Source organism: Crinia signifera, chromosome 6, assembly GCF_055691185.1.
Source record: "Crinia signifera chromosome 6, ASM5569118v1, whole genome shotgun sequence".
NCBI classification, from domain to species: Eukaryota; Metazoa; Chordata; class Amphibia; order Anura; family Myobatrachidae; genus Crinia; species Crinia signifera.
In genome coordinates, this window is record NC_139222.1 from 277,424,814 (window position 1) to 277,435,943 (window position 11,130).

General features: G+C 46.1%; 1 protein-coding gene across 1 annotated transcript in view; it reads left to right on the plus strand.

The window, feature by feature from the left end:
• The window catches only part of GNB3 (G protein subunit beta 3), a 52,324-nt gene extending 41,429 nt beyond the window's left edge, over nt 1-10,895 (plus strand). The window contains exons 5-10 of the mRNA XM_083149705.1: nt 6,619-6,682; nt 8,168-8,330; nt 8,506-8,572; nt 8,969-9,170; nt 9,978-10,194; nt 10,476-10,895. Coding sequence (XP_083005831.1) covers nt 6,619-6,682; nt 8,168-8,330; nt 8,506-8,572; nt 8,969-9,170; nt 9,978-10,194; nt 10,476-10,582 — 820 coding nt within the window. The 3' untranslated portion in view covers nt 10,583-10,895. The remainder of the gene's footprint in view (nt 1-6,618; nt 6,683-8,167; nt 8,331-8,505; nt 8,573-8,968; nt 9,171-9,977; nt 10,195-10,475) is intronic.
• The last annotated feature ends 235 nt before the right edge of the window (nt 10,896-11,130 follow it).

Consider the following 11,130-nt stretch of genomic DNA (forward strand, 5'->3'; position numbering starts at 1 on the left):
ATGTCTGTATAGAGTGTAATAGATGTATTATGGTCGGCGGTCAGGACGTGCTGGGGGTGTAGTGTCCTATGTATGTATAGGGTGTAATAGATGTATTATGGGCAGTGGCCAGGACATATCGGGGTGTAGTGACCTATGTCTGTATAGGGTGTAATAGATGTATTATGGGCAGTGGTCAGGGCATGTTGGGGTGTAGTGTCCTATGTCTGTATAGGGTGTAATAGATGTATTATGGTCAGTGGTCAGGACATGTTGGGGTGTAGTGTCCTATGTCTGTATAGGGTGTAATAGATGTATTATGGCCAGCGGTCAGGACATGTTTTGGTGTAGTGTCCTACGTCTGTATAGGGTGTAATAGATGTATTATGGCCAGCGGTCAGGACATGTTGGGGTGTAGTTTCCTATGTCTGTATAGGGTGTAATAGATGTATTATGGCCAGAGGTCAGGACATGTTGGGGTGTAGTGCCCTATGTCTGTATAGGGTGTAATAGATGTATTATGGCCAGCGGTCAGGACATGTTGGGGTGTAGTGTCCTATGTCTGTATAGGGTGTAATAGATGAGTTATGGCCAGCGGTCAGGCCATGGAGGGGATGTAAGGTCCTATGTCTGTATAGGGTGTAATAGATGTATTATGGCCAGCGGTCAGGACATGTTGGGGTGTAGTGTCCTATGTCTGTATAGGGTGTAATAGATGTATTATGGCCAGCGGTCAGGACATGTTGGGGTGTAGTGTCCTATGTCTGTATAGGGTGTAATAGATGTATTATGGCCAGCGGTCAGGACATGTTGGGGTGTAGTGTCCTATGTCTGTATAGGGTGTAATAGATGTATTATGGCCGGCGGTCAGGACATGTTGGGGGTGTAGTGTCCTATGTCTGTATAGGGTGTAATAGATGTATTATGGTCAGTGGTCAGGACATGTTGGGGTGTACTGTCCTATGTCTGTATAGGGTGTAATAGATGTATTATGGCCTGTGGTCAGGACATGTTGGGGTGTAATGTCCTATGTCTGTATAGGGTGTAATAGATGTATTATGGCCGGCGGTCAGGACATGTTGGGGTGTACTGTCCTATGTCTGTATAGGGTGTAATAGATGTATTATGGTCAGTGGTCAGGACATGTTGGGGTGTACTGTCCTATGTCTGTATAGGGTGTAATAGATGTATTATGGCCGGTGGTCAGGACATGTTGGGGTGTAATGTCCTATGTCTGTATAGGGTGTAATAGATGTATTCTGGCCGGCGGTCAGGACATGTTGGGGTGTAGTGTCCTATGTCTGTATAGGGTGTAATAGATGTATTATGGCCAGCGGTCAGGACATGTTGGGGTGTAGTGTCCTATGTCTGTATAGAGTGTAATAGATGTATTATGGGCAGTGGTCAGGACATGTTGGGGTGTAGTGTCCTATGTCTGTATAGGGTGTAATAGATGTATTATGGCCAGCGGTCAGGACATGTTGGGGTGTAGTGTCCTATGTCTGTATAGGGTGTAATAGATGTATTATGGCCAGAGGTCAGGACATGTTGGGGTGTAGTGCCCTATGTCTGTATAGGGTGTAATAGATGTATTATGGCCAGCGGTCAGGACATGTTGGGGTGTAGTGTCCTATGTCTGTATAGGGTGTAATAGATGAGTTATGGCCAGCGGTCAGGCCATGGAGGGGATGTAAGGTCCTATGTCTGTATAGGGTGTAATAGATGTATTATGGCCGGCGGTCAGGACATGTTGGGGTGTACTGTCCTATGTCTGTATAGGGTGTAATAGATGTATTATGGTCAGTGGTCAGGACATGTTGGGGTGTACTGTCCTATGTCTGTATAGGGTGTAATAGATGTATTATGGCCGGTGGTCAGGACATGTTGGGGTGTAATGTCCTATGTCTGTATAGGGTGTAATAGATGTATTATGGCCAGCGGTCAGGACATGTTGGGGTGTAGTGTCCTATGTCTGTATAGGGTGTAATAGATGTATTATGGCCAGCGGTCAGGACATGTTGGGGTGTAGTGTCCTATGTCTGTATAGAGTGTAATAGATGTATTATGGTCGGCGGTCAGGACATGTTGGGGTGTAGTGTCCTATGTATAGGGTGTAATAGATGTATTATGGCCGGCGGTCAGGACATGTTGGGGTGTAGTGTCCTATGTATAGGGTGTAATAGATGTATTATGGCCGGCGGTCAGGACATGTTGGGGTGTAGTGTCCTATGTCTGTATAGGGTGTAATAGATGTATTATGGTCAGTGGTCAGGACATGTTGGGGTGTAGTGTCCAATGTCTGTATAGGGTGTAATAGATGTATTATGGCTGGTGGTCAGGACATGTTGGGGTGTAGTGTCCTATGTCTGTATAGGGTGTAATAGATGTATTATGGGCAGCGGTCAGGACATGTTGTGGTGTAGTGTCCTATGTCTGTATAGGGTGTAATAGATGTATTATGGCCAGCGGTCAGGACATGTTGGGATGTAGTGTCCTATGTCTGTATAGGGTGTAATAGATGTATTATGGCCAGTGGTCAGGTCATGTTGGGGGTATAGTGTCCTATGTCTGTATAGGGTGTAATAGATGTATTATGGTCGGTGGTCAGGACATGTCGGGGTGTAGTGACCTATGTCTGTATAGGGTGTAATAGATGTATTATGGCCGGTGGTCAGGACATGTTGGGGTGTAATGTCCTATGTCTGTATAGGGTGTAATAGATGTATTATGGCCAGTGGTCAGGACATGTTGGGGTATAGTGTCCTATGTCTGTATAGGGTGTAATAGATGTATTATGGTCAGTGGTCAGGACATGTCGGGGTGTAGTGACCTATGTCTGTATAGGGTGTAATAGATGTATTATGGTCAGTGGTCAGGACATGTTGGGGTGTAGTGTCCTATGTCTGTATAGGGTGTAATAGATGTATTATGGCCGGTGGTCAGGACATGTTGGGGTGTAATGTCCTATGTCTGTATAGGGTGTAATAGATGTATTATGGTCAGTGGTCAGGACATGTCGGGGTGTAGTGACCTATGTCTGTATAGGGTGTAATAGATGTATTATGGCCAGCGGTCAGGACATGTTGGGGGTGTAGTGTCCTAGGTCTGTATAGGGTATAATAGATGTATTATGGCCAGTGGTCAGGACATGTTGGGGGTGTAGTGTCCTATGTCTGTATAGGGTGTAATAGATGTATTATGGCCGGCGGTCAGGACATGTTGGGGTGTAGTGTCCTATGTCTGTATAGGGTGTAATAGATGTATTATGGCCAGTGGTCAGGACATGTTGGGGTGTAGTGTCCTGTGTCTGTATTGGGTGTAATATATGTATTATGGCCGGTGGTCAGGACATGTTGGGGGTGTAGTGTCCTATGTCTGTATAGGGTGTAATAGATGTATTATGGACATGGCCAGTGCAGTACTGAGCAGTAAGTGACCATACCAGGGGATGGTCGCTCTCCTTTAATGATAGTCATGGTGGTAAAACTGTTGTCCACACAATAAGATCTTAGAGTACGGAACTTACACTTCCCAGACCTCCCACCCATCCGGATTTTGGCAGGGGCAGTTCTGCTTTTTGGGGACAGTCCCAGTCTCAGATCTCAATGTCCTGCTGGAGAGGAGGGGTGGAGGTTTGTGTGAGTACTCTCACCTCTGAAAGAGGCTGGGGACAACCCAGCAGCAGAGAAAGTCCCCAACGCAAAGTGCAACATGGCGTGATGCATGGCAACGCACCCATCATGACTCGTAACCTGGGAGTGACCTATGTCCGAGCTCCCTTTTTTTACATGTAATGTGTTAATTCCCCACTCCCAATTGTTGGGGGTTATAGATCCCTACATGGGCAGGTCATAGAAGTTCCCAATATGTCCCCAATTCTTATAACATTTGCTCCACAGGTAACAGGTAGGAAGAGCTGCACAGGTGTGGAGGAGTCTGTGTTGTCCATAGCAACCAGTGAGCACTTACTTTTTACTGGTACCATTCATAAAAATGAAAGCAGGTATTTAACTGGTGTCTATATATACACAACGCCCCATTCTATGTACGGTTATCATGGAGCCGTTTTCATTTTGTTCCTCACTTTCATTTCCCAAGAACCAGCATTTCAGTGTTACATCGCCCTCTGCCTGCACGAGCTGGAATGACAGCACAGTGCTCAGCTTAACTCTTTGAATGCCAGCATTGCTCACAGCGACTGTTCTATTAGTGTAGATAAATTAAAAGCACAGCCAAGTCTATTAATTTACGTTTAGTTAAATATTGCACCCAAAAAAAGAACAGCTGTGAGCGGCGCTGCCATTTTCTCTAACGGATGGTTTGAGGATCTCTTGCAGCAAAGTTGCAGCAAAGGGTTAATAGTATGGTTAGGGTTGGCGATTTTCACGCCTGTTCTGACTAATTCCTATGGCACTCAAAGGGTTGAAAAAAAAAATCATGTGTGTGTCAATAGCTTTGTTTGTTTTCCTGTGAGGGCCAATGTGTTTTTACCATTGGGGTCTGAATGTGTGCCTTGGCAATTTCAAAATCTTGTTGGGTGCACTGTGAGTTGAAAGAGTTGAAAACCACTGATCTAGATCAGTGGTCAGGGAACTCGGTCCTCATTACCCCACGCAGTGCATGTTTTGCAGGTCTCCTCGCAGAATCACAAGTGAGATAATTAACTCCACCTGCGGACCTTATAAAATGTGTCTGTGAGTAATTAGTACACCTGTGCACCTGCTGGGTTACCAGCAAAACATGCACTGTGTGGGGTAATGAGGACCCAGTTCCCTGACCACTGATCTAGAAGGTTCTAGATAAATAAGTAGATCTGGCACTTAAGTAAATTTACCCCAAGGATCGAAACCAAAATCTTTTTGTTCATTCACATAAATATGGCCAACAGATGCCCTGCTTTTTTGTACGATAATAAGATTTAATTTCAGGTCATTTCTTTTCCTTTGTCATCTCTGTTTCCCTCTCTTGCCTCTTACTGAGGCGATTCACCATCTTCCATTTTTACTGTTTACTCTCTGTCCTTCTCACTATTCCTGTCCTCTCTCTCTCTCTCTCAGCTCCCATGCCTGGCTGACTTGCCTACACACGCCTCACACACTTTCTTAACTACTACAACTTATTGGACCCAATTCAGTCAGGCTTTCATTCCCAACACTCCACAGAGACATCACTGACTAAAGTAGTCAATGATCTGGCCACTGCTAAATCTAAAGGCCATTTCTCACTTCTTTTTCTTCTAGATCTCTCAGCTGCCTTTGACACTGTCGACCACTCTCTTCTCATACAAACACTACAATCCCTAGGTCTTCAGAACACAGCCCTTTCTTGGTTCTCTTTCTACCTATCTAATCGCACTTTCAGTGTTCGCTTCTCTGATTCTACCTCCTCCTCACTACCTCTGTCCGTTGGAGTACAACAAGGCTCAGTCTTAGGTCCTCTGCTTTTCTCAATCTATACCTCGTCTCTTGGCAAACGAATCAGCTCTTTCAGTTTACAGTATCATCTGTACGCTGATGACACTCAAATCTATTCGGAATTGTCACCATCAGTATTGCTCCGTGTCTCTGAATGCCTTTCTGCAATTATATCTTGGAGGTCATCTCGCCACCTCAAACTCAACATTTCCAAAACAGAATTAATATTAAATATTATATTAATATTCCCACCAGCCAAGAGTAGTTACCAACCTGATATCTCTATCACTGTTGAGAACACAACAATTAATCCTACTCCACAAGCTCGCTGCCTAGGGGGTCATCCTCTACTCTGAACTGTCCTTCATTCCTCACATTCAATCTGTCTCTATATTGTGTTACATGCATCTAAAAAAACATATCCAAAATTCATCCGTACCTTACACAAGACACTGCAGAAACTGTAATCCGTGCACTCCTTATATCCCGCATTGACTATTGCAATGGCCTCCTTACCGGTCTTCCTAAGAACAGACTCTCACCACTACAATCCATTTTGAATGCAGCTGCGAGGCTGATCTTCCTGGCTAGATGTTCATCGTCTGCTGATCCGCTCTGCAAGTCCCTCCATTGGTTGCCTGTATATTACCGCATTCAATATACAATACTTCTACTTACATACAAAGCCATTACTTTAACTACACCGACTTATATCTCTTCGCTTATCTCAAAATATATCCCCACCCGACCTCTCCGCTCTGCACAAGATCTGCGTCTCTCATCCACATTCATTACTTGCTCCTTTCACAATTGCAGGACTTTTTTCAGGCAGCACCCACCCTATGGAATGTCCTTCCACGCACACTAAGACTCTCCTTTAGCCTCCAAATTTTCAAGCGTTCCCTGAAAACTCCCCTCTTCAGGCAGCCTATCATATTCCGGAACCCACACATAACCTCCAGTAGCATCATACCTAATTGCATCCCATCAGGACTGTCCTGTAATCTGATGGGACTGCCATGCTATTATATCCTTATGTATCCCTCCTATTATCCCTATAGATTGTAAGCTTGCGAGCAGGGCCCTCCTACCTCTATGTTGGTTTGTTCCTACCCAGCTTGTATCACTGCTGTTTCCAATAGTAAAGTGCAACGGAATATGCTGCGCTATATAAGGAACTGTAAGTAAATAAATAATATAATAAGATGACTTCTCTATTTCTCAGACTCCTGGTCAGCGCCTCTCAAGATGGAAAACTGATTGTGTGGGACACATACACAACCAACAAGGTGAGTCTTACCAATAGCTCATTGTGTTGCACGTCACAGTGATCCAGGCTGTCCAGCAAAGTAGTTTAGTTGCTCTCAGTTGTTGTTTATGTGATTGAGTCACATGTTCAGTGGGAGCCACTGGGAGCTGCCTACTCGCCCAGCATCTGGTGCTCTGAGAGGGGCTACCTGCTGCACAATAGCCCTAGTGTAGGGGAAAACATCTCTACTTCTATGATTAGTCCTGCTCCTCATGACTCTGCCTATGCTGACACTGCACAGTCTGTGTCCCACCTGCACTGATACTGCTCCTCCTACATTCATCTATGTAACTCAGTCTGCACTCATACTGATCCTGCTCACCTCCCATCTACACTCGTACTGCTGCTCCTACTTACATCCATCTACACTCACACTACTGCTCCTGCTCACCTCCATCTACACTCACACTACTGTTCCTACTTACATCCATCTACACTTGCACTACTGCTCCTACTTACATCCATCTACACTCGCACTACTGCTCCTACTTACATCCATCTACACTCGCACTACTGCTCCTACTTACATCCATCTACACTCGCACTACTGCTCCTACTTACATCCATCTACACTCGCACTACTGCTCCTACTTACATCCATCTACACTCGCACTACTGCTCCTACTTACATCCATCTACACTCGCACTACTGCTCCTACTCACCTCCCATCTACACTTGCACTACTGCTCCTACTTACATCCATCTACACTCGCACTACTGCTCCTACTCGCCTCCCATCTACACTCGCACTACTGCTCCTACTTACCTTCCATCTACACCCGCACTACTGCTCCTACTCACCTCCCATCTACACCCACACTACTGCTCCTACTTACATCCATCTACACTCGCACTACTGCTCCTACTTACAGTACCTCCCATCTACACTCACACTACTGCTCCTACTCTCCTCCATCTGCACTCGCACTACTGCTCCTACTCACCTCCATCTACACTCACACTACTGTTCCTACTTACATCCATCTACACTCGCACTACTGCTCCTACTTACATCCATCTACACTCGCACTACTGCTCCTACTTACATCCATCTACACTCGCACTACTGCTCCTACTTACATCCATCTACACTCACACTACTGCTCCTACTTACATCCATCTACACTCACACTACTGCTCCTACTTACATCCATCTACACTCACACTACTGCTCCTACTTACAGTACCTCCCATCTACACTCACACTACTGCTCCTACTCTCCTCCATCTGCACTCGCACTACCGCTTCTACGCACCTCCCATCTACACTCACACTACCGCTTCTACTCACCTCCCATCTGCACTCGCACTACTGCTCTTACTTACCCCCTCCTACAACAACACCCCTCTTCTGATGAATTCCTTGCATAGTGACCTGTAAGTCACCCTTTGCCCTGACACTACTCTTACACCGTATACACTGATCGGCACCACACTGAGTATGCGGCTTCCTCGTTCCTTTAGGTCCATGCTATCCCCCTACGCTCCTCCTGGGTGATGACCTGCTCCTATGCGCCATCTGGTAACTTTGTCGCATGTGGTGGATTGGACAACATGTGCTCTATATACAACTTGAAGACACGTGAGGGTAATGTCAGAGTCAGCCGGGAGCTTGCGGGCCACACGGGTGAGTTTCCTGCAGTATCCGCTGACTGTGCACGGCAATGTTACATGCATCCGGGTGTGTCTGGATGAGCCTGCAATCCTTTTACCAGCAGATGCTTTAGAATGGATTGAAAGTAGCGTTCTATTGTTTTCAATACACTGATCATTGGTTATTTGTCTCCTGCAATCCTCCTCAGGTTACCTGTCCTGCTGCCGATTCCTGGATGACAACCAGATCGTGACCAGCTCCGGAGACACCACTTGGTAAGGAGAACCAGGAGCGTCGATCATTTTCATGGGAAAATAGACAGCAACATCTTATTTCAGGGAAACCTTTATTTTCACAATCTGAGTGTAAAAGTACCAATAATACAACGTAGGAAAGTGAAATACATATTCTATAATGTTAGCTCCCCATCTTATTACAGGCATTCCTCAGATGTTAAGGGTGATGATCGTAATGGGATCTAATGCAGGACAAAAAGCTGAAATTTCAGTCAGTTAGGCTGTTGGGACTTTATTATTCCCACGATGGTGTATGATCGCACTTAAGGAACACGAAGGGACAGGAGCGGCTAAACTCCAGCACAGGAAATGCTTAATATGATGCAAATGTGGAATAATACAGCGTTTGAATCTCCATCTCCCCTTCATTGTCAGTGCTCTGTGGGACATTGAAACTGGGCAGCAAAAGACGGTATTTGTGGGTCACACAGGAGACTGTATGAGCCTGGCCGTGTCCCCCGACTTCAACCTCTTCGTCTCTGGGGCGTGTGACGCAAGCGCCAAGCTGTGGGATGTCCGGGAAGGAGAATGCAGACAGACATTCACTGGACACGAGTCCGACATCAATGCAATATGCGTGAGTACAGGTCAGGGGTAAACAGCTGGGTCGGATCCCTCCGTGATCATACCTTTGTCATTGGGGACCTGCTGCAGTATACGGAGACATTCTGACACCCAGACGTCTATTCCCAGTAGAGTTCACTTTCAGCAACCTCTTGGGAATACGGACCACATATTTAAAATGTTAATTTACCTATTTAGCCGTTACGCTAGTTCACTGGAACTTGTACTGCGCAATAGCCGCTGTGGAGCATGCACGTTAATTTATCCTGAGTGGAAGTCTTTGTGTGCCAGCAAGCCTGTCTCTGTGTGATGGGACCTGTGCGGTGTCTCCAGTCACTTCTGCTCTGCACTAGTACCTTGTGTTGTCCGCCGGGACAGCGCCGCCCCAATTTCTGGTTGTTAACCGTTGGGCCTTGGTTCTTCCGCTGTTTTTTGTGTCTCATACCCTACTGATGCTGAAGCCAGGTTAGCTCCTTCATGTTATATTTCAACATTTTAGGCCCGTGCCAAAAAATATTATAAAATTAATCACCCGCGATGGCCAGGTGTAATGATGACTGCTCCGGAGTCCGCCCCAGTCCCACAATTAATCCATAATTGAGGAGAAACCATTCCATGAGGTGATAGGCGGTTGGTATTTGATGGGATGTGGACCCTTTTTTTCAGGGTGCTGAAGGTCGACAATTAAAAAATAAAAAAAACATTCTCAACTCTTTCATTATTTACCATCCACGTGGACTAAAACTGACAATTTACCTGTGCAGGCACGTTGCCGGGACCAGATGTGTATGTAATATATATGTCTTCTGTCCTCTTGCAGTTTTTCCCCAGTGGGCAGGCGGTATGTACGGGATCGGATGACGCCACTTGTCGCTTGTTTGATTTGCGCGCTGACCAAGAGATCAGCGTCTACTCCCAGGACAGCATCATCTGCGGCATCACATCGGTGGCGTTCTCCCGCAGCGGACGTCTCCTCCTTGCTGGATACGATGATTTCAACTGCAACATATGGGATTGTCTGAAGGGGGAAAGAGTTGGTGAGTTTGCTTAGGCGGAAACTGCCATGTTCTAGTCTCGCGTAGTCCAGACTTCCTGAACATGGTACTAAACCCGTTTAGAGAAAACTGGAGCAATATGGGATTGCTGCTTCTGCTCAGGATGATTTTCTCTAATCTTGTAACCCTACGCGTTTCATTATGTACCGTCATCAGGGCCTGTGTTGCTACTAAAGAGGTCTTTTTTTGTATTAGTACATAATAAATGTGCCAGTCAGAAGCTTCAGCGTGTAAATGATTATAACCGCACTGTTCATTCACAGGGGTCCTCTCCGGCCATGACAATCGCGTCAGCTGCCTCGGTGTCACCTCGGATGGAATGGCCGTAGCAACAGGATCATGGGACAGCTTCCTCAAGATCTGGAACTGAGTTGTGGGGAGAAACGTAATGCAGCGGAGACACTCAAACCCTCACCTCACCTTTTTTCCATCCCTCATGTATTGATTTCCCCCCCCCCCCCAGCTGTACCTTCTTTAGCCTCTTACCTGACCAGCGGAGACCCACACCTGACTCCTCACCTTCTGCCATGAATCCACTGGGAATTGCCGTCTGACACTTAGCTTTCACAGAGCAGCAGAGAAACCATCGCCTCCTACTCAGCAGCTGTACAAGTCTCAGAGTCCGTGGTCACCTCCTTCTCGTTGTCTCTCCATGAGCCCCTCCCTAGGACCTTCCTCTACACCCCCCCCCCCCCAAATGACTCCACCCTTTATTCCCGCTGCATAGTGCGCCGTCTCTGACACCTGTGTGCATATCTATTTTATTTATTTTACTAAAGGAGTTTTCCCTTTTACTGTCACTTTTTTCAAATAAGTTTTGTGTTTTATAGAAAGAGGAAAATAAAATCTATTTTAGGTCATGGCAGCTAAAGCGGTAACATTGCATCTTTCGGAAAGACTGTGGGGGCAGCTGCAGAG